Raw genomic sequence first — 23,679 nt, forward strand, 5'->3', positions numbered from 1 at the left:
TAGGCCCAAGTTTGCTTTCTCTTATTCAGGCTCTTCACTTTTCTTTACACTGGTATGTTTAAGCTCCTTTCCGATTACCATGGACACATTCCTTCATTAGCTGAGCAAGAAAATGCCCCAGTGTACCTCGTTGAAGCCGTCGACACCGTGCAGGTGCGCTGTCGAGAGCAGTGCGTAGTCCCCCGAGTAGGTGAATCCCACAAAGGGCAAGTGGTTGCCCGCAAAGGCCTTGGGCTCGGGGAAGTGCTCCTCGGGCGTTTCGTCTTGGTCCACATCGTCGAAGTTGCTCGTGTCATCGTCACCACTCAGCTCAGGCAGCACCGGTGGCACGGCTGCAATGACACAGTTGAACGCACGAGATTCATGGCGAATTAAAGAGGAACAGCCCACTGACAACGCTTGTTAGGCTCGCACATTGGGCAGGTCGGTAGCAATCCATTCTCAAAATCACTTACGGCAGGACACAAGATGGTAACAACGGACATAATAACAGAATAATAACGGGTAATAATGTAATGAGGAGGGAAGATAACCGATGGTCATTAAGGGTTACAGACTGGATTCCAAGGGAAGGGAGTGTACCAGGTGGCGGCAGAAAGTTACGTGGGCATGAGATTAAGAAGTTTGGAGGGATAACATGGCCACAATTTTAGTACATGACCGGGGTAGTTGGAGAAATATGGGAGAGGCCTTTGCCCTGCAGTGGGTGTAACCAGCCTGATGATTATGATGATGATGATGATGATAACAGGCAACAAATCATGGGTGTTCCAGTATGACCCCAAAACCAAGCGCCAAAGTTCGGAGTGGCCCACCTCGTGCCCCAAGAAAGTGAGAATGCTGGAGCTCAAAGTAAAGACAATGTTCACTGTCTTTTTTGACAAGCATGAGCTGGTCCACAGAGGATTTGTACCACCGGGATGAAACATCAATGCCGTGTTCTGCAAAGAAGTGCTTCAGAGCCTTCACAGAGCCATCAAACGGAAACGACCGGAGTGATGTGGGCTGCACCTTCGTTGTGACCACCTACATGACCTGGATAGGGGTTGCAATGTTGCCGCAACCACTGTACAGCCCCGATGTGAGCCCGGCAGACCTTTTCCTGTTCCCAAAAATCGAGAGAAGCCTGAAAGGTCACCGTTTCAATGATGTTCCCGCTATCCAACAGGCTTTCACAGTGTCTCTGTAAGAAGTTACGGATGCTGATTTGCAGGGAGCCTTTGCAGCGTGGGGATTGCATTGGCAGTGGTGTATCCACATCCAAGGAGACTATTTTGAAGAATTTTAACAATATGTACCCTGTGGATCAATAAATTCTTTTTACCAGACCCAGTTTAATTACTTTACGGACAAAACCTGTATATATGAGTGAAAGTGAAAACTTTCTGCCTACAGACATATATACTTGGATATCATAGGGCTAAGCCTTCATTCCACTGTGGAGTCCATCTGGGATGAAGAAATAGGCGATGTTATGAAGAAGAATTTAAGAAAGAAAGGCTGCAAGGCGAGCATTCTCACCTTCCCGGATGTTGTCAAACGTCCACTGGTCATTCTGAAAGAAAGGGTGCGCCTTGATCTCCTCCACACCTTTCCTTCCTAGCCGGTAATTCCTGCAAGGAGCACAGTAGAACCAGTTGCATTTCTGGACTGGTCTCTGTAAAGAACTGGCTAGACTATGCACAGTGAATAAATGTTCCTCAGAAAGAATGCATGTGCTGGAAAAATAATAGCAGCCATGAACGCAGGGCTCTCTTAATTATTATGTTATTAGCACATTTTCTTATCTGTATGCTCGTTTGAAAAACCCCATTGTGGCCACGTGTATACGTTTGGAGTTGAGTAGCACACGTACATGTCAGGACTTATTTAAGTGTGTTGTGCAATTTGTCCTCATCTTTTTTCTATGCGTTTCAGCATGTCTAGGACTAAATGCAGGCCTCATTTACTCTTTAGCTAACTCTGCTCCAGATTTTATAAATCTGCGATACCTCTTAACTTACGTTTGCTTACATTTATGGTGCATTTTGGCACACATCTTCAAAAGCTTGAATGGAGCTGGCATGACGGCATATATGTTATGGCGACTAGCTATTTTCTTTATACTACAGTATGAGATAATGCGTGCATGTATGAGATGGCCCATATAGGGCATTTTCCTTTGCTTTTTTCATTCCAGGATGGCTTCTGAGCCTGTTAGCTCAGCTAGACAGGTTTTTCAATACTGGCAATATGTGCACTAAAAGTGAATTTAAATAAATGAATGCAAGCTTTTTCTAGAACTGCACTTTCGAGAACATGGAAAGAACAGCCCTTTTTCAATGTTTCCAAGTGTGCAGTTTCAGGAGGAAGTGAGCCTTTTCTTGAACGCAGACTGTACAAACAGCAAATGTTTCATCCCCAAAACGAACCTTGACATCCAAGAAGTGCATACAGTCGAGCTCACTTATAACAATCCCAGATATATTTATTTATTGGTTATAGCAACCCTATTTCACTGCATTCACGATTTTCTGACCCTGCCTTTTGAGACGGTGTCCAGACATAGCGAACATGTTGAAAAGCTCCCAACTGTTGCAATGAACCCTTCAAACCCGGACACGGTACGAGGAAGGCACATGTGAACTTCCAGAGCACGGAAGTGCGACCGAACTGCGCAAATGGGAGCGTGCCCCCCGCTACAGTTGAACCGCAATGAAGATATAAACCCCGAGATGAGCGAGCGCTCCATGCAGTTTTCAGAAGCTGAAAGAAAAAAAAAGTCACGCTCCTTCAGCCATGCTGTAGAGTAACCATGCATTCAAGGCAACGTATCTAGCGTGCTTCAGGGTGAGGCAGTACAACATACAGCGGCCGTGGCCTCCAAGATAGCACTAGCACAAGCGCCGGTAGTATCTCCGAGACAATGAGCGCGGCGCACTCGCTTTTGCATCTCCATGCAGCATCGCGTGCACTACGGCTGTTTGGGCCAACTCAGCTCAATCGTTGCTAGATTTTAGTTGCTGTCAATATTCACGCGCCCCAAGTTGGCGTGAACGCGGCACGATGCACCGCTGTAATGCAAAGTTGCAAAGAGTCAATGGTTGCTACGCGATTATCAGGATATTATGGTTCATTGATGCTTTGTTTACGTCATTGCTGGTAAACGTCTGCGATGGCTAAACTTCTGTTAAACTTTGTACTTTTTTGGCTAAAGCGACATAGAAAATTTCATGGTTCTTGGTGCCCGTGTGGCTGAAGCTGCAGCCATAATGGGAAGATCACTGCAAAGAAGCTGGCACGCCGCTTTAGTTTCCGCTTCCAGCCAACTAGAACGCTTCACTATTGAGTGCAGAATCCACTCGTGTCCCGCTGACAGTAAAATATACCACAAGCTCCCGAAGAAAAAATGGCTGCAGCTGCACTTGTAGGTTCAAAATGGCAGGTGGTCGGACACCGTCTTGAAAGGGCTACAACACCGCATATCTTTCTTTAGACGTGACTCCAAGCATTATTTTATTGGCTCTAATTTTTTTTCTTCAATTTCAGTTTATTATTCTTTAATTACAATGAATGGGTAAGAAAATGGGAAAGACTGCAACGGAACCCTCAGTTCATAATAACAATGGAGAGACGTATGAAAGATGAGCAAGCTAGGTAAAAGAAACAAACCCAATCTAGAAAAATATAACACAACCCCGAACATAGAACCTCCTTTAAACACTTCCTCAACATTGAACTGAAAGAAAAAGTAATGTCCTTAAGAATCTGAAAATAAAAGTGAAGTAAAAGCAAAGCAAAACAACTTCACACCTAGGAAAGCAGTAGCACTGTCTGCTCAACTTCTTCTTTTTTCTTTGTGTATGACCGGCCGCCAGCAGGTTTGAAGTGGCATGCTTCCGCACGAAAACTAAACGCGTTTTTCTTCCATAGCCAATGAATCGTTTCTCGCCACGACTTTCCAATGCATTCTAATTAGGCAAAAACTTTAATTAATCAAGGTTGCATTAATGACAGTTCACTGTACCAGCTGCTTGTAGAAAATAACCCTTTGTATGCACTCACTTCCATAAAAAAGACCATACTGAAGACGTATGATAACAACTTCTTCGAGAACTCTTACATTCCTCATTTTGTTTACTGAAATTAATCGTGGGATATAACGTCCAAAAACTGCAGAGTGGGTATGAGGTGTGCCACTTGGATTAATGACATTCGATAATGTGCGCCCAATGTACGATAACGAGCATCTTTGCACACCACCCCCATCGGAATGCATCCACTGTGTCTTGGACCGAACCCATGATTTCATGCCCAGCAGCATAACGTCATAGCCACTGAGGCACCACGACAAATTCATTTCCAATTTCCTGCACCCCAAAGCTGACACGTGCGTACTCATTCAAACAAAAGTATTAGACGCACAACAAAGATTCGAACACGGTGCAGTTAGTTAACAAAAAGAAAACTAAGTCATACCGGTCAGTGAGGAAGGAGCAGATGAGGTGTCGGGCATGCGGGGAGACCTCCACGTCCTCCGGGAAGGACAGGGAGTTGGCGTGGTCCATGATCTTGCCGTAGGTGCCGACCAGCGAGTCGGCATAGAAAGGCGTGTCCCCGACGAGCATTTCGTACAGGAACACGCCCACCGACCACCAGTCGCACTCGCGGCCATAGCAGCCTTCACCCCCCTGGCTCTTGAGCACCTCTGGCGAGATGTAGTCGGGCGTGCCCACTGCCGTGTCCGACCGCACCAGGCCGTCCTACATAGAGAATGCAAGCACCGCTGGGTTCGGAAGCTGCAACAAAACTGCAGTGGGACCCCGCTACCATGCGCTCACTTACATTGTTTACTCGACTCTAATGTCCAACTTCTTTTTTTCTTGAAAAAATAAACTAATAATATCAGAAGGAAAAACTAATACGCGCGTTTGAACCACTTAATAAAATGAAACTCCACCGGTCATATTCTACCATCATTTGCTCTCAACCTGACCAGCCATTGAGCGTTTCCTGAAATTTCTGCACGCATGCCAAGCCATCACCTCATGCAACCTCTACATCCAACGACTGCAGGCGTGCATCACAGTTCGACGGGGAGGCTGAGGCCTGTGGCACCGAAAATGCTACCGCTGCATGCTTGCCACAAATGACGAGTTGACAAAAACAAGAGTCCTCACTGCTATAAATAAAGCGCCAGGACTAGTAATTATTTGGGCAGTAGTTATAGGAGCGGTCATCCATTACTTGCTGCAGGATTCAACGCCTGCCAGAGCAGCCTACTCCTAGTTTCACTGCATCAGAACGATGGCTGGTGGCTTTCAAGCTCATCTAGACCCGACGTGTGCATGGTACACAATTTTTTATTTTTCATAATATCTCATCGTTTTTATGATATTGCTACGGCACAATATGTGCGATCACGAAAGGCCAGCAGTGTGAAGACGACGACGACGATTTAGAAGCTAGCGCGGGCTGTTGCCTCTTGGCCAAGCGCAGCGTATTTTCCTTGTAAATATATTTGTACATAGCTTGTCGTCTGCGTCTTCCTACGTAACATATTTGGTGGAGGTGGACGTTCCCTGTACCTCGTCACGGAGCTTCGCAGTGGACGGTACGTCGAGCCTACCTTCATGGCTCCCGGCGACGCCAACCCGACTCCACCGGCTCCGACACCTGCTGCCACTTCGACGACCTACATCACCCTCTCCGCTCCCCGTGATCCTGGCGTATTCTCGGCAAAAGATGGGGAAGACGTCGAGGACTGGATCAGCCTTTACGAACACGTCAGCCGCAATAACCGGTGGGACCCAACTATCATGCTCGCCAACGTCGTCTTTTACCTCGGTGGCACACCTCGAGTTTGGTATCGGACGCACGAAGATGAGCTGACCAGTTGGGATTCGCTTAAGCAAAAGCTTCGAGACTTGTTCGGCAACCCCTACGGTCACCAACTTGCCGCGCAGAAGGCGCTTTCCGGTCGTGTGCAGACGTCAACGGAGCCCTACGTCACGTACATTCAGGACGTCTTGGCTCTGTGCCGCAAAGTTGACACCCACATGACTGAGTCAGACAAGGTTTCCCACATCCTCAAAGGCATTGCCGATGACGCCTTCAACTTGCTCGTTTGCAACAACGTAGCCACGGTGGATGCTGTTATAAAAGAGTGCCGCCGCCTGGAACTCGCCAAAAGCCGACGCATTGACCAGCAGTTTGCCCGTCTGCCCAACACCCCAGCGACATCTTCCTGTGCCGACGCTCCTCGTCCCAACAACACTGCCGATGTTACCAGGATCGTCCGGCGTGAGATCGAGGCCGCCTATCCGGCTGCCTTCGACTCCAGTCCCACCACCACATCTGCAGTCACGGTCTCACTGATCCAGGCAGTTGTCCGCCAGGAGTTTGAAAACATGGGTCTTCACACCATCTGCGCGGCCCATCGCCCTGATACCCGCCCGGCTTCTTCGATTTCGCCCCGTCCCGCATCTTCTTACCCACCACGTTTCCGCAACCCATCTGAATGGCGCACTGCTGACGACAAGCCTATTTGTTTCCACTGCCATCGCATCGGGCACATTTCTCGGCACTGTCGTAGTCGCTGGAGTTCCCCGATCCGGTCTACTTATACTGCCTACTCTCGCCCCTCAGGTGGCCCTTCTCGTCCCTATGCCGCACGCTCCAATAATGCCGCCCCTGATTCTCCTGCAACGAACCGCCCCTATTCTCGTTCGCCTTCGCCCCAACGACGACAATCTCGCTCTCCCCAGCCCCGTCGCTCCTATTCGCCGACTCCCTTCGGACGCCGCTCCCAGCCGGAAAACTAGACGATGCAGCGCCTCGAGGTGACGCTGCATTGCCCCCTACGCCGCCAAATCCTCCACTGACTTTGCCCACTCATCTGAACCTTCTTGCCGTGCAAGTCGACGGTGTTTCTGTGTCTGCTCTCATAGACACTGGGGCGCATTTGTCCGTAATGAGCGCTGACCTTCGTAACCGGCTCAGGAAAATTATCACGCCCGCCACGACGCCTGTTGTCCGTGTCGCCGATGGCGGAACAGCCCCCGTCATTGGTATGTGTACCGCCCGCGTCTCCTTCGCCGATCGCTCAACAATCGTGCTATTCACAGTCATCGCCCACTGTCCCCACGACATTATCCTCGGCTTAGACTTCCTCTCCGCACATTCTGCTCTCATCGATTGTTCCGCCAGTACTCTCCGCCTTGACCTGCCTGTTCTGGATCCTGCTGAACCACACCCCAGTCGCCTCAGTTCCGCCGACTTCGTTCGCTTGCCACCTTCGGCACTGACCTACGTTGACCTAGTGTCATCCCCACCAGTCCCCGACGGTCACTACATCGCGGCTCCTATGCCAGACGTCCTCCTTACACACGGGATCACAGTACCCCATACAGTTTTATCTATTACGGCGAATTGCGTCTGCCTGCCAGTGGTCAACTTTGGCTTGACGACACAAGTGCTGCCACGTGGAATGTCTTTGGCCCAGCTCTGTTCATTCGAGGATCACTCAGTAGCATCCATTGCAGTAGACGACACTTCATCCGATACTCCTCTCCCATCGCCGTTGACAAATTGTACCATCGCTGACTTACGGAAAATGATTGCCCCCGACTTGCCCTCCAAGCACGCTCGTGACCTCTACCGCGTTCTGTTTTCCTACCACGATATTTTTGACTTTAACGATCGTCCTTTAGCCCAAACTACAGCTGTCAAACATCGCATTAACACCGGCGATGCCCCTCCTATTCATCGCCGCCCGTATCGAGTGTCACCAGCTGAGCGTCAAGTTATTCACGCAGAAGTTCGCAAAATGCTTGCCAAGAACATTATTGAACCGTCATGTAGTCCTTGGGCGTCACCGGTTGTGCTGGTAAAAAAAGAAGGATGGCTCATGGCGCTTTTGCGTGGATTATCGGCACCTTAACAGGGTTACCAAAAAGGACGTGTATCCCCTACCTCGGATTGATGACGCCCTTGACTGCCTCCACGGTGCTCGCTATTTCTCCTCTATTGACCTTCGCTCCGGCTATTGGCAGATTGCCGTGGACGATCTCGACCGCGAGAAGACTGCCTTTGTGACACCCTACGGTCTTTATCAATTCAAGGTGATGCCGTTCGGCCTATGTAACGCTCCTGCCACTTTTGAACGCATGATGGACTCCCTTCTTCACGGTTTCAAATGGTCCACATGCTTGTGCTACTTGGACGACGTTATCGTATTCTCCCCAACGTTCGCTACGCACCTCGAGCGCCTCTCAGCAGTCCTGGACGTTTTTCGGCGAGCCGGTCTGCAACTCAACGCATCGAAGTGCCAATTCGGCCGTCGCCAGATTACCGTCCTTGGACATCTTGTTGACGCGTACGGAGTGCAACCGGACCCAGGCAAGATCCATGCTGTTGCGCACTTCCCTGTTCCGAAGTGTGTCAAGGATGTGTGCAGCTTCATCGGCCTTTGTTCGTACTTCCGCCGTTTCGTGAGGAATTTCGCCGCCATAGCACGACCACTAACCGACCTTTTGAAAAAGACGCTCCTTTCCAGTGGGGCGATAACGAGGCCTCTGCATTCTTTCATCTAACCGACATTCTCACAACACCTCCCGTTCTGGCCCATTTCGATCCTTCTGCGCCTACCAAAGTCCGTACTGATGCCAGCGGTCACGGAATTGGAGCAGTACTGGCACAACGCCAGCGTGGCCACGACCGTGTTATCGCTTACGCCAGCAGGCTCCTCTCACCCGCGGAGCGCAACTATTCCATCACTGAGCGTGAGTGTCTGGCCCTAGTTTGGGCGGTTGCGAAATTCCGCCCATACTTATATGGCCGATCCTTTTCCGTTGTCACAGACCATCACGCGCTTTGTTGGTTATGCTCATTGAAAGACCCTTCAGGAAGACTTGGTCGCTGGGCCTTACGCCTCCAAGAATATTCGTTCTCTGTCACGTACAAATCTGGCCGACTACACAAGGACGCTGACTGCCTGTCTCGCTACCCGGTAGACGAGCCTGACGACGCCGACAGTAGTACCGCCGACGGCATTTTCTCTGTGTCTGCCTTCGCTAACATCGCCGATGAGCAGTACCGAGACCTATCGCTGCGAGTACTCATCGAGCGTCTGCGCTCTACACCTACCGACGCATCCGTTCGCCGTTATGTCCTCCAGGGCGGCATTCTGTACCGAAGGAGCTTCCTCCCTGATGGCCCTGATCTTCTTCTTGTCGTGCCAAAACATCTACGACAGACTGTGCTCTTTGAGATGCATGACGCACCCACTGCAGGACATCTTGGGGTAACCCGCACGTACGACCGCGTCCGCCGCCGCTTCTATTGGCCTGGTCTCGCTCGCTCCGTTCGACGCTATGTTGCTGCCTGTGATCCCTGCCAGCGTCGGAAGACACCTCAGGTGCTACCTGCCGGTCATCTCCAGCCGATCACCGTCCCTGTGGAACCGTTCTTTCGTGTTGGATTAGACCTGCTCGGTCCCTTTCCCACGTCATCCTCTGGGAACAAATGGGTAGCTGTCGCGACTGATTACGCCACCCGATACGCTATCACTCGGGCTCTCCCTACGAGCTGCGCCACTGACGTCGCGGACTTTCTCTTGCGTGACATTATCTTGCTTCATGGCGCCCCGCGACAGCTGCTTACTGACCGTGGTCGAAACTTCCTCTCGAAAGTTATCGCTGACATTGTGCATTCCTGCTCCATTCAACACAAACTGACTACTTCATACCATCCTCAAACCAATGGCCTGACAGAGCGGTTAAACCGTACTCTTACCGATATGCTGGCCAAGTACGTTTCCAAGGACCACCACGACTGGGACATTGCCCTCCCTTACGTAACATTTGCGTACAATTCTTCCCGGCACGACACCGCCGGATTTTCTCCCTTTTATCTACTGTACGGTCGCGAACCTACCTTGCCCCTAGACACGGCACTTCCTCCTGCTGCGGTCTCACCAAGCGAGTATGCGCGCGACGCCATCGCCCTCGCCGACCATGCACGCCAGCTTGCCCGTGCTCGACTTACGGCCTCACAGACCACTCAGCAGTGTCAGTACAACGCCCGCCATCGTGACGTACAGTTTTCACCTGGTGCGCTCGTGCTCCTGTGGTCGCCCTCTCGTCACGTCGGACTTTCCGAGAAGCTTCTTTCGCGATACACAGGGCCCTACCGCGTGCTGCGCCATGTGACGCCTGTGAGTTACGAAATTGCTCCTGTGGGCTCAAGTTCGTCCTCTCCTGTGGCATCTAGTGATGTCGTACACGTCAGTAGACTCAAGGCCTACTACACTGCTTCCGAGTCCGATCTTTAGTCGCTCCGGGACGGCGCTTTTGCAGCCGGGGGTAGTGCTACGGCACAATATGTGCGATCACGAAAGGCCAGCAGTGTGAAGACGACGACGACGATTTAGAAGCTAGCGCGGGCTGTTGCCTCTTGGCCAAGCGCAGCGTATTTTTCTTGTAAATATATTTGTACATAGCTTGTCGTCTGCGTCTTCCTACGTAACAATATGCTCATACATACATGTTGCCTTCACCGTTTGACGCCATATATATAACAGACAGCTGGTGCCTCTTGCTGTAGCCATTGTAGCTATCACACCGCAACTATAAAGCACGACAATAGGAAAATATCAGTGGACACAAGAATGCTATGAGCCCACCCATCGCAAGCATGAGGACAGTTTTTTTATCCCTGCACTTAATCAACATGGCTAAAGATCTCGACACCACCAGCCATGGCAATGGATGTCCTTTTATAATTCAACTAGGTTTAATGTTTAGATAGAGTCCCTTTTACATTTGTATCTGATAGTGCCCGATTATTTTTCTTCTAGCTTCAACTTGGCAATGAAGAACCTGCCGGTCCACTTGGAGAAAGTCCCGGGTGTGCAACACGCGCTGTACGCGGACGACATCTCCATTTGGGCCACGCAGGGCTCTCTCGGTGAAATGGAGGCCAGCCTGCAGGAGGCGGCCACCGCGGCGAACGAGTACGCGAAAAGATGTGGCCTTCATTGCTCCCCTCAAAAATCCGAATTCGTGCACATTCGCCCCAACAAAAAATGCACAAACAAGATAGAATTGAGACTTGGATCGGAACCGATACCCGAAAGAAAAGAAATTAGAGTCCTAGGTCTTTTCATCCACCAGCGTCGGCTGGCGACGACCACGCTCGACAAACTAAAGAAGGTGGGAGATCAGGTGGGCCGAATGGTCCGCAGAGTCTCGAACAAGAAAGGGGGACTGCGAAGCAAAGACGCCTTGCGGCTGGCCAATGCCTTTGTAACAAGCAGAATCCTGTACTCGACCCCCTATCTCCGCCTCAACAAACACGACCAGAACATCATCGAGGTGATAATACGCAAAATGGCGAAGAAGGCCCTCGACCTCCCGATAACCACGTCTAACCTGAGACTCCAAGGTCTGGGTATGACTAACTCCTTCGATGAACTTAGAGAAGCCCACCTCACAGGTCAATACACGCGATTATCGCAGACGCCGTCAGGACGCCGCCTTTTGGCCCGTCTGCACATAGAACACACGACTCTAACCGAGGAGAGAGTAAGACTCTCTCAGGAATGGCGTTACGCCCTGCACGTAAGACCACTCCCAATTAAGATGTCCAGGGACGACCACGAGGGTAGACGCAGGGCCAGGGCAGAGGCCTTAGCTCACCACTACGGAAGGAAACCCGGGGTATACTACGTGGACGCATCCGGCCCGCACCATGGCGGGTGGTACACGGCGGCAGTGATCCACGAGTCCAAAACGGTGAACGGGCTCACCTTCAAAGCCCGAAGTGTCACTCAAGCAGAGGAAGTCGCCATCGCTTTAGCGGCAACACACTCCGATTCCAAGACAATCATAACCGACTCGCGAGGGGCGTGTCGGAACGTCCAACAGGGCTGGGTCCCGTACCTGGCCTACCGGCTACTGCAAAATAGCTCGTACGTAGGAGATCCATCCCACCGCTTCATAGTCTGGGCTCCGGCCCACTCGGGGCTAGGAGGAAACGAGGCAGCAGATGCAGCCGCCCGCGCGCTCTCTAACCGGGCAACCTCGTCCCCCGCCACCTCTGAAGAAGCAGCGGAAGCCACGCCGACCTACACTTACAAGGAAATAACACAATTATACAAAGATAGACATAAACTGTACCCCTACCCGTGTAAAGGATTAACGAGAGCGGAGGAACGCCTGTTCCTCCGCCTTGTCACGAACACCATGATGTGCCCGGCCTCGCTAAAGCACTTTGACCCTGCCTTCTCCGGGGAGTGCCCGCACTGTGGGGAGAGATCCTCGGACCTCTACCACATGGTGTGGGCGTGCCCCTCCAACCCTGCTTTTACTCCACACCCAAACCCCACCCGGGAGGACTGGGAGGCGACCCTACTCGCCTGTTGCGACCTGAAAGCCCAAAAGGCGATGGTCGAACGAGCTATGGCGGCAGCGGAAGCCACTGGGGTCCCGTACTAGGGACTCCACCTAGTGTTTGTGAGGGGAAAGGCACTAAGCCTGACTCCAGAGCACCCTCCATGTAACTCCCTCTTTTCAGAGGAAATAAACGTTTTCACCACCACCACCTAGCTTCTATTTCTAGCAATGGCAAACATTTCAGTACACACTATAAGAAATTGTTATGTGCGCGTCTGTGTTGTCTAGCGTGGTTATTTGCTTTCAAATGACTTTCACATGAAATTTATATATATGGACATGTGTCATGCCTCTTCTGTGAATGCAGTTAAATTAAGCGAAGTTGAAAGTATGCCTCAAGAAGCATCCATTAGCATGCATGCTGGTGCACCAGTATCGCAAACCTCAGTATTTTTTCACAACTCTATTGTAAACCTCGATACACTTGTCTCAAAATTACTTCATCACTAAATATGGCAGTAGTGACGCAAACTACTGGCATCACAGCACTAACAAGAACAAGGTACAGGTGCTGGGAGATTAGTCGACTGCTAGGCCTGCTTTTCAAACCATCCTGCCACCCTTCTGCTCAATCCTAGACAAGCTAATTTCTTTTGCTGGTTGTTTCAGCCAGACTTAACACACGAACGAATCGTCACAACACAAGGACACCAGTGACCAACAAATGAGATTAACTGACACCTTGGCATCCCCACCCCTGCGAACAGAAAAAGAAAAAATATAACTTTCTTTAAACAGACAAGATATCGCTATTTAACACTCCTTGACAATGTCAGGATTGATTTTGAGCCTAATATTCCGTTTCCACTCTTTATTTATTAAAGAGCTCCACATATCGCTATGCAGCTCTCTCTAGGTCTACTGCGCCTAACATACACTACAGTCGCCGACCGTTTATTCGAACCTCACGGGGACTGCGAAAATGTCCGAATAAACAGGTGTCCGAAAAAGCAGATTAAGAAAAAAAAAATGAAATCCTTTATTTCCACGCACTTATTCGCGCTTGGCAGTAGGCTTGGAAGAAAGCGTGAATGCGCCGTTGCACGCTGTTCCGTTTACGCGCAATCAGATAAGCCTGAATCTCGGAGAGGGTCGTACGGTCACTATTAGCGGCTGATAGCACAGTCACTGCTTGTACACGCTCCACATGCGACGGCAGCATAGCACATGGTGAGCAATCTTCCGACTCTGAGTCATCGTCCGGCGGTGCAGCAGAAACCTGACGAATGATCTTGCCGTCGTCGAGTTCTGCGCATGTCAATACAGCAGTGTCAGCACCTATGAAACTGTCAAATGAGACGGTGTCCGGAACCGCAATGCAACCACTGCGCAGGTCTCGGAAGAACATTTTCCGCGTCAGGTGGGGCGCACATCGGAAGGCGACATAGGCCTCCCGGCACCCGCTAGCCGGCATTCCCCAGCGAAGTCTGTGCGGGCACTGTCGGCGCCATTAGACACTTGACGCGATGTTTCCGTACACCGCGTTGGATCACCGAAACCTCGACACAGCGCACAAACGAAAAACGTGGCCTGCTCGCAGCGTTGTGCGCGAAGAAACAAATAAGCTGCTGGATTGTCTTGACATGGCTTACTAAGCTGAAACCGGAACTGCTGCAGAGCCACTCTAACCAGGCAGAAACGATGATGATGAGCGGGGATTTCCAGTAGCGCCACTTCGTGGGGCAGCAAGGAAGCTCTGTTCAAAACAAACATGGCGTTCAGCAAGTCGAACGATGTATGGAACCATGCACCGGTCAGAGTCGGTGCATGGTGCTCTCGACCGAGTTGGCTCAAGGAGTGTCCGAAAAATCAGACGAGAGGTTGCAAGGTGTCCGAACTTTCGGCAGTTGTTATACATTATGGTCTATGGGGAGAATGGCGGTGCCGCGAAGCTGACCGAATAATCGGGCATGTCCGAATTTTTGGAGTCCGGAAAATCGGTCGGCGACTGTATACTGCAAGCCCGAGTGCCGCCCTCTCATCTGCCATCCAGCAAGTACAGTTTACAGTCTACAGTACCTCACACGACACTTACGCCATCTCTTTCCAATCGACGCGACTACTCGGAGGTCCACTGGCACTGCAACTTGATCCTCAAAACACAGCGAGATGGCAATCTAACCCTGTTAATGAACTCCAATAGTCAGCAGTGTCCTGAAGTTGTCGCTCTTGATCCATGTCCTAAGTTATGTTAAAACTAGCAGTTAATTTTGAACCAGCTAGCTCACAAGCTAACTGTATCACTGCATGTTTTCTGCGTTTTCTTAGCTTGTGTAAACGATGTGCACACTGCTACTGAAGCTGGCCTAGCGTCAAAGTTCAACAGATGGAAAAGTGTTCAATGTTCCTTATGTGAATGAACACATGTAGCAAATGAACTCACAGCATCCATGCGCATGCATGTTCCAAAGTCAGCTAGCTTCAGGTGGCCCCTTGCATCAAGAAGCATGTTGTCGGGCTTCACATCTCTGCAAATGATGGAAACAGGAAGCTCCATCAAAAACAAGCAAGCCAGCAAACAAACAGAGCACTTCAACACATGCAAGGGCTGGTGATGTGTTTGTGATGTGATGTGAGCCTCAGTGTTCCCAATAGTTTCGAAGAAAAATCTAAGGTTTTCAGCTTCTTTTTTAAGGCCAATAATGCACACATTCAAGGCTAACAGTTTATGTAGCAGTCCTAGAAGACGCCACACTCAATACATTAGAGTGTAATGCACTAAGCAGAATTTTACTTTTGAGAAGAAAGTGAAGTCAGCGGAAGTCGCTGATTATACGGCTTTCTCGGGATCATGCGAAAGCTTCGTAAAATCCAGGCATTGTATAATATGACCAAAGAAAATTATGCCTATACAGTCCACAACAGGTTTTTATGATGGCCAATCTTTAGGATGCCTTCGCAGCACCGCCATGTACTTCGTAGAGCCATGTATAAGGGCATCCAAAATTTTAAACGCTAAAACCCTTTGCCATCTAATTTTTTATACTTATTGTTGAGAACAGTTTCAAAACAGCATTAATTGAAGCCACCATCACCAACCTTTTATTATTTCGCAGCCTCAAAACAGCGCTCTTGCACACTGATTTGCTGGAAGCCATAGTAGTCATTTCCTGCTGTCGTTAGGCCTATCAGCTTCAACGTTCGCCATCGCGCTTCCCGCTGTTCGGTGCCATGTTCTTCATTGGATTCGTCACTGTCATCGATGGCGCCAGCGCCGCCTTCTTCATCCTCACCGAAAGTACGAGGGTCTAAAGCGTTACATAATGCTAGTTCCCAAAAGTTAACTTTGCCACAATACAGCGTTGCTACGCGGTCAAGCACACGCAATGTATTGCGGTGAAGCAAACCAAGAGTGCAAAGGGGCTAATGTCACGAGGCACCACGACACCTAATAATTGTAATGGCAGGCCCTTAAAGCTATATTGGATGTGGCTGCAACGATCTGAGCCCTTGAGGACAGTTAAAGGCATGCATCTGCTTCTTTCAAACAGCCTGATTTTTTAGACACTTTCGTGGTCCCTGGGGGGTTCGAAAAATCATACACTGACTGTAATACATTAATTCACGCAACAGGGTTGTGAGAAGCTTCAATTTAAGCTATGGGCCAATGCACTGTAGAAACTGTGTGCATGAACATGTGTACCCAATACAATCTGCATGTTTTCCGGTAGCTATTTGGTTAAACCTTTAAGCATGCTTTTGCACTTCCCCTACGTGCTTTCAGAAATAGTTTCACTTTCTCAAGACTTGGTGCTGGATGCTTCGAGGCATACAGCTGGCAGTGCTCTTGATACTGTGCGATGACAGTGAGGTTGGCAGAGTGCCACAAATGCTGTCAGCCTTGGATGCGGACGTGTCTAGTGATGGGCTGCTAAGAGAAAGCGAGAGGGAGAAAGCACATCGAGATGCAGCGCAGTGCCCCTAGATGGGTAGGCTGTCTCCATCGCAGGTCGATTTCAAAATAGGGGACGCACGGCCACGCCATACGCAGCACCTACCGGAGTAGAATGCCTCTTCTGTTTGCAACAATCCCGCACGCAAGTTTTGGGAATTCTGAATGCCTGTGACATGGCCCGATTACTGTCCGTCTCCGCACACATGATCACTTTCCTTTTAATTGTGGCATCGCGTGTCTTCGCAGTCGGCACTTCCATGTTGACAGAGCAAACGCAGAAAACGGCAAGACAGACGGTGCATTAACCTAAGCACATATACTACAGCACATGGAGGAAGCTAGGGCAGCTAGGCTTGAAGTGTGTACAAAGCAACCATTTTGAAATGCCGATGGCGATATGGTAACGCAGATTTAGGATCGTACTCGATTATAACATGCACGCAATTTTGGACCATTTTATCAGAAGAAAAGCGCATCAGATTCGAGTAAATATGGTATTAGCTAGCTAGCATCGCGCGTGTAACAGAAGCAATAAACACTATTTTGTATGTTTACACTAGTGGGTACGGTGCCTTTATTACCAAGAGCACTTTAGACATCACAGAGGATTGCCACTTACGATTGAAAATTTCGAGGATGCTAAGAGTGGAACGTGACATTAAAAAAATGCCTGACTGCTTCTCATGCTTCCCAGCAACTGCAGCTTATGTAACTGTAATGTTTTCCTGGAAATGCTGGCAGTGAGTGCTATGCACGAAGGTGAGCTTTCTGGTTCTCTTTTGTCCCCCCCCCTTCCCCTCCCCCCCGGTGGGCACTGCAGATGCACACACCATCTGGATAGTGTTGCAAGAAACCAAGTGGGGCGCTCCACTCCTGCTAAGACAGACCTCAAACAGCAACTGGAAAAAACGTTTTGAGTTTGAGTTTCCACATATAATTGTGTTTTTTTGGATATTAATATTACCATCCGACACTATCATGTCTGTAGGTTGTTTGTAAGTCGTACTTTATTCATTTTCCAACGCATTTTACTCTGAAAAATTCAATTAGTTCACTAACACCTATGCGCCACGCAGAGGGCCTCCGTGGATCGGATGTGTGGTTCGGGATTATTTTTCTCATACGGACGCTGACACTGATGCCAGATTTTCTGCGATATAGGGCCCTTAACGCTGTCACGTTAGAACTCCAAATATTCCACAACCAATTGGAAGTAACTACTCGGAATAAATGGGAATGTAATGCTATCCCCCACCTGTGGACAAATCCCATGGAGTGGACAGTGTCAACTGCAAGCACCACCTGAGCGCAGTAAAAGCGGGCCCAGTGCTCGGGAACGTCGTAGTTGCTCATCAGGTTGACCAGATCTCCACCGGGCATGTAGTCCATCACCATGTAGAGACGCCGGTCGTCCTGGAAGGCCTGATGCAGCTGAACGATCCATTGGGAGCGGGCATGTGCCATGATGAAGCGCTCCTCCCAGAAGAAGGCAGAGTCCGAACGCTTCATCATCTCAAACTTGCTCAACAGCTTCATGGCATACACCCGCTTGGTCCACTTGTGCCGTACCTGCATACAGCAGCATCACACATGGCAATCCATCGGGAAAGACAAGTGGCATGAGAGATCTACATCTCACTCCAGTGGTTAAGATTTCATAACTTTGGCTAAAATGTTGATAAAAAAAATTTAACTCCCCAGTTGCACTCCTAGGGCACTCAGGAACATGCATGCATTAATTTTAGATTGCAGTACCTTTTACATAAGGCGCCTTCTAAGCTTAAATAACACAAAAAATATAACACTTTTTGTTGACACAGAAAAAGCTGATTGCATATTTGCAATCAGTGCACAAGATCATAGTAAACGTCTTCCACAGAACTCACTGTGAGGCATGTGATAAGTTAAGCTTCAGAAGGATCATGAGCACATTGTGCTTGCAATCATATCTAGGGCAATTCGTACACTCGGCCTTCTGGGACACATCTGCACGGAAGCCTGATGGAGTCTACAGATTCATTAGTACTCTAATGTATACAGGCCATGTCTATATGGAACGAAACAAGAAATTGACATTTGAACAATTATTACTGCAGAGTGTGGGCTGAACTGTGGCCTCCTTGCGTGCATAATAGGTTTCGTGCTCCAAGCAAGTGCTAAGTCAAACATTTACATTTTGCTGCTGGAAGCAATTACATTTAACTGTTCAAAACATGTAATCTGGTGTTCGGTCTTATATCGATTCAGCATGCAGTATGCACAATGCTAACATATGTCTAAAACCCACAATTTTCCATAATGGAGGCAAGAAGCGGTGCACATGGCCCTGTGCTTCGTGGAGATAGGTTTGCACAAGTCTCATCGTACAAGCAATGGTCAGGAAAGATCATGACGCTCCTACACTCCGCAACGTACAAAGGCACTATAGCAGGGTTTAACACAACGCAGAGAAGGTGCCATTTTCAGATCACCAACAATCACAGGTTTGTTAACCCAAGATACAGCAAAGTGCAACATTCATGGTGCTTACGAGCAAAGGCTCACCGCAAGACCGGGTAGCAGTTCACCAAGGGCAAGAACAAGAAGCTGTGGGAGCAAAGTCCCATGTAACCAACTTGTTGTGGGCCTTTGAGCACCTGCCGCAGTGATGAAACACTCAGTGGAAGAGAATTCGGGGGGTGGGGAGGGAGAGAGGGTGCCCGGTGGCCACCACTCCAGAGGATAACCAGGGTGCATCCCAGTGACGCATGCTTGCATGGTGACTCGACACCGAGAGGTAGAAGCATGGTTTGCACGGGAAATTAGTTCCGGTCTGTTAGCTGTGTTTGCCACGTTGCCATTGCGGTGGCGATTCCCGGAGATAAAGCTAAGCACAACACACGAGCTGGGGGACAAAATGTGGGAAGGCACCTCGATCCCCGTAACTTGGACTGTCACTATCTGGATAGTAAAGGGCACCCTATGGCAAAGAAGAGGACACAGAGTGGAGCACTATCAAGGGATGTAGACTCACCAGTTGGACCTCTCCGAAGGCGCCCCTGCCAATGGTCTTGATGACCTTGAAGTCGTCTGGCTTCATTCGGCATGATGATACATTTGCCACCGCCTTCTCGTCTGATCAACAACAACAACAAAAAAGCAAAAAACAAAGCAACGAAGAAAATAAACAAATGATGCACAAAGATAAATTAGAGACATGAAAACCTCAGTGATAATGCAGAAATTAGAGATGCACGTGTGTAAGGGACGCACCCACAACTTGGCAGCCCAAATTTAGAAAAAACGTTCCAACGGAGAAGCAATCCCGTTCGGCGCCCCAACGCCACGCATGCACATTGGTGAACTTTCATGCGTTGTGTACTCCTGGGTGCCGCTACTAAATGGCAAGAGCTGCGCGTTGAGCGCTGATACAATGGTACGCCTGGGGATCTGGGGTGTGCAGAAGTCGCAGACTGTGCCGGCACCATTTCGACCAAAAGGTTTGGTCCCGCAAAAGGGTCATACCTTGTCAAAATTGTGAAAAAAAGTGCAGGCCTTACACAAGTCTATACGGTAATTGATGAAAAAGGTGTACTTAGCAATGGTTAAGACTTGCATACTTATCTAAAGCCAAGTGAGGCAATAACTTACTTAGTTAAAATGTTTACCCCTAGTGTGTTGACTTGTGTAATCTTTCTGCAACTCTATGTGTCAAATCGAATATAATTAATGTTTTAAAAGATGGAACAATACTAATTCTTCTCATTTTGAAATACAACTGTTCCGTTACTGCCACAATCTCAGGACGCAATCTGGACCGTAAACTGTCTCTTTAAATGCGAACATCTCCCACGCTTTGAAAAGTTTTGCAAGTTCTGTTTAACTACCCTTTCTCAGTTTAACTATAATTCAGTCTGGCACAGTTTCTGTCAAACCCTAAATTTTATAATTAGGTCCGATTCAGCAACAACACAAAGGCAATGAAAGAGACACAGACAAGGTCTAACACTTTGTCCATGTTTGTTTCACTGTCCCTGGGTAGTTGCAGTTGTCTGCTGCAATGAAACCTACACGCACAAGCCTATACTGTTTCAAATTATGTCTGACTGCAGCTTAGCAGTGCAATGACAGTGTTTGTATTCCAGGTATTAAATTAAATGTCCCGTTACAGGAAGGGGCCACAAGTCAAGGGCTTACATCGATTGAGGAAGCTGTCAATGTTCTTCATCCTCCGGAGGGCCGGACTGTTGCAGTCCATTACCAGAGCCTGGACAGCATCCTGTGGAATGAGCAGAACATGTGTCGGCACTGGCATACACCCACTTTTCTGCAAGCAGCATGTAACAAGGCTATGCCTGTAATCTTGACTTCTGTGTTGACAGCAGATACACATTGAAGCAATGGTGCCTTCAGGGAAACCGCATGGGAATAGGGTGAGGCACCCAGCCATGAGCTGCAGTGATGTTAAACAGATAACATTCAACATGCATAAGGATAATAGCATGCATGATGATGATAGGGTACAGGTGAAGAAGATATTACTGGAATATTGCGCTCACAGCATGTACGTATATGCTATTTAAGAATCAAACCTAGCCCAAGCCAGGAAGCTTTAAAACGCAGGATGCATTGTTCTGCACAGCTGCTTTCATGTCTGAACGATACACACTTTGTGGAGCACACTGCGATTCCCAAGAAAACAGGGAATCCTAGACTGCTGCATATGTGACTCCATGGTGATCTACATGGCCAGTGAGTTACAAAGTGACGTGTGATACATGCTCTTGCAGGTGAACGTTTTCTTAATTACTGGAAAACTGGCCTTGAAACAGAATGGTTCTACAAATAGCACAAATAACTCGTTTTCATTAAGTGTCAGTGAGGTGATGCATTCATGAAAATTCCTCTCCGAACAGAGCCTTTTAGCAAAGCTCCTGTAAAGCTGCAGCAGATTGCATGTTTAAGGTGGCCAGTGAATAGTGATAACGCTAAATTGCAGAATTGATGAGGCAAAGGTCAGGATGAGAGACTGGGCAGAGAAAAGAAGTGACTGATGGTGATCGATATCACTTCTATAGCTGGACTCCAGCAGAAAAATTCAAAAACAAAGCAAGATGTATTAAATCCTGTGCATATAAAACAACACTCATTAAGTCATGCTTGGCAGTGTGCAAACTTGAGGACACCTTGCTTATACAGATAGAGGCATCGTTCTTGATAAAAAATGCCTTCAAAGTCAACTGCACCATGCTGTTGTGTTTTTTACTTAGAATTTGCTTCCCTAAGCCTTCAAGCTCACACAGTGCTGTCCGTGACTTCATGAATGCTGCTCTTTGACTTGCATGATTTTAGTTTTGTCATAGTTATCGTGCAGTAACATGATGTTGCGATGATGCTCTTCAAATAGTACTGATATCAGTAGGTGGTCTCTGGCTATTAACCAGTTGGTAGTAGCATCTGTCCTTTGTTTTGCATTCGCTTGCACATGAGTGTTTTGCATTACCATACCATAGTTAAAATGTGAGGCCAACTTGCCCAACAGTCAGCCTTTCTAAAGTCGCTTAAATGAAGTAGCAAAAAAGCGCTTGCCCCAACACCCCATTCTGCTCCAGTTTAGATAGTCGTTCAATATTATGTTTTCTGGCACGCATCTGCATTTCACACAAGGTTGAGGAGTCTCGGAGGCCACCCACCAGGAGGCCATCGACATGGATCTCCGACGTGTGGTCCAGGAGCTTGCGCTCCAGCTCCTGGAGCCTCCGGAGCCTCTCTGGATCTGGTATGTTCTCCATCTGCGAGAAAGGCCACCACTTTCTCACTCACTGATTACCCAATTCACTCAAAGTTTGCCACCGCATCAGAGGTCAGCTTGCACAGCTATTGTGAAGTTCTTGTTAGCAAACTACAAGATGCAAACTTGGCAAGAATAAACACATTTTAAGGGGACACAAAGAAGGAATACTACGTCAGGTTGCATTAGTATACTACACTTTTGAAATAGCAAAACAGCCACTCTTACTGCAAAAGGAGGCTAATTAAGCCAGGACAGACACAATGAAAGACAGGTAGTGAGGCCACACTGAAGTTTCCACACTGTCTCACTGTGACATCATATATTTTGACAGCCTCTAGATGCATTTGTTTAAATGTTTATCAGCAGAGCAAGACTGCATCACATTGTAGAAAAGCGAGAAGCTCAACCTAAGTTTCGAGAAGTTCTGTGCCAAAATGACCCAAATATGGGTAAACCCTCTGAAATCTGTGACATAACAATGATGTGCCGGCACTACAGTGGCTAACATCCCAAGAAGTAAACATGAAAAAGGCAATACCCTAGACATTACAGTAGCAATGACAATGGGCTGGATAACCACTCAACTTCATGGAAAGCCATGTTCATACAAGGAAACTTGCTTAAAGGGTGCTGCAATACTTTTTGAACCTGGTCAGTCAAACTGGCTATCAATTTTTATGCGAAGCATATTACGAGGGCTCAACCCAGCTCCTCAGGCACGGCGGTGTCGCCTTCAATACCACGTGACACCGTGACGTCACGACAGAGGAGAAACAGGGCTCCAACTCGCGCCGTCGCTCGCGGCGTTGCGGTGGTATATAAGCAGCTGCGCTTGCCTCTGCTAGACACTCACGAGGTGAGATGCCTCCTGGAGACAGAGCTGCTCGTTGGAATGAGAAGCGAAGGTTGCGGCGTGCTACAGAGACTGTTTCTAGGTGGCTTTGCTACGGCGCAGTGACTACGCGCCCCGCATCGGACGCGGTGAGTGTCGAGCAACGCAGCGTTCGGCGCGACAACAAAATGTGCGCCTGAGCAAGCGCCGCACGCCTGAGCCGACGACACCGGCTTTTCTGCGACACGAGCTCCTTAACGCTGTCGCGTTAAAATAAAGGCTAGTATGCTTCACATCCTGGGCTTAACCGTAGCTAAGCCACAGCCATTTTTTGAAGGTCACACCCCTTTGTACTTACTATGACACACCAATAAGCAGTATGGTTATTAGCTGTATTTCTCAACATGCTGTGGTAAATCAGTGCCTCTGGCAGGATTAGGAACGAAGAAATTTCTTCACTGATTATGCAGTGGCACCATCTTATGACACAGGACCCTGTGTCAATACTATGGCCAGCAAGATTTGAGATGCACTGCAGGGCGGTCTGTCGTGGCATCTCAATGTTGTGTCGGCCGGGACCGCACAGGCATTGCTGTGCATTGGTACAGTGGCACAGCTTCAAATACAGTGCAGGCAATGAAAGCAGAAGGCAACAAAGGCATACTGGAGGCAGCATTTCATTACCAACAACACAGTAACACAGTGAAGCCCCTCTTTGGCTTTGGCAGGCCCAAACTATGTGAAG

General features: G+C 48.8%; 1 protein-coding gene across 4 annotated transcripts in view; it reads right to left on the bottom strand.

Moving 5' to 3' along the window:
- The window catches only part of Rok (Rho kinase), a 74,303-nt gene that overhangs the window by 41,281 nt on the left and 9,343 nt on the right, over positions 1-23,679 (bottom strand). For all 4 annotated transcript variants that reach the window (XR_011515261.1, XM_070540909.1, XM_070540908.1 and 1 more), the window contains exons 2-9: positions 22,002-22,100; positions 20,506-20,587; positions 19,343-19,443; positions 17,585-17,898; positions 14,818-14,902; positions 4,459-4,742; positions 1,522-1,613; positions 127-332 (exon numbers count right to left, since the gene is read on the bottom strand). Coding sequence is in view for 3 of the 4 variants with exons in the window: in XM_070540909.1 (XP_070397010.1) it covers positions 127-332; positions 1,522-1,613; positions 4,459-4,742; positions 14,818-14,902; positions 17,585-17,898; positions 19,343-19,443; positions 20,506-20,587; positions 22,002-22,100 (1,263 nt within the window). In the remaining variant the exon portion in view is untranslated. The remainder of the gene's footprint in view (positions 1-126; positions 333-1,521; positions 1,614-4,458; positions 4,743-14,817; positions 14,903-17,584; positions 17,899-19,342; positions 19,444-20,505; positions 20,588-22,001; positions 22,101-23,679) is intronic.

The sequence above is a fragment of the Dermacentor albipictus genome, chromosome 6 (genome assembly GCF_038994185.2).
Source record: "Dermacentor albipictus isolate Rhodes 1998 colony chromosome 6, USDA_Dalb.pri_finalv2, whole genome shotgun sequence".
NCBI lineage: Eukaryota > Metazoa > Arthropoda > Arachnida > Ixodida > Ixodidae > Dermacentor > Dermacentor albipictus.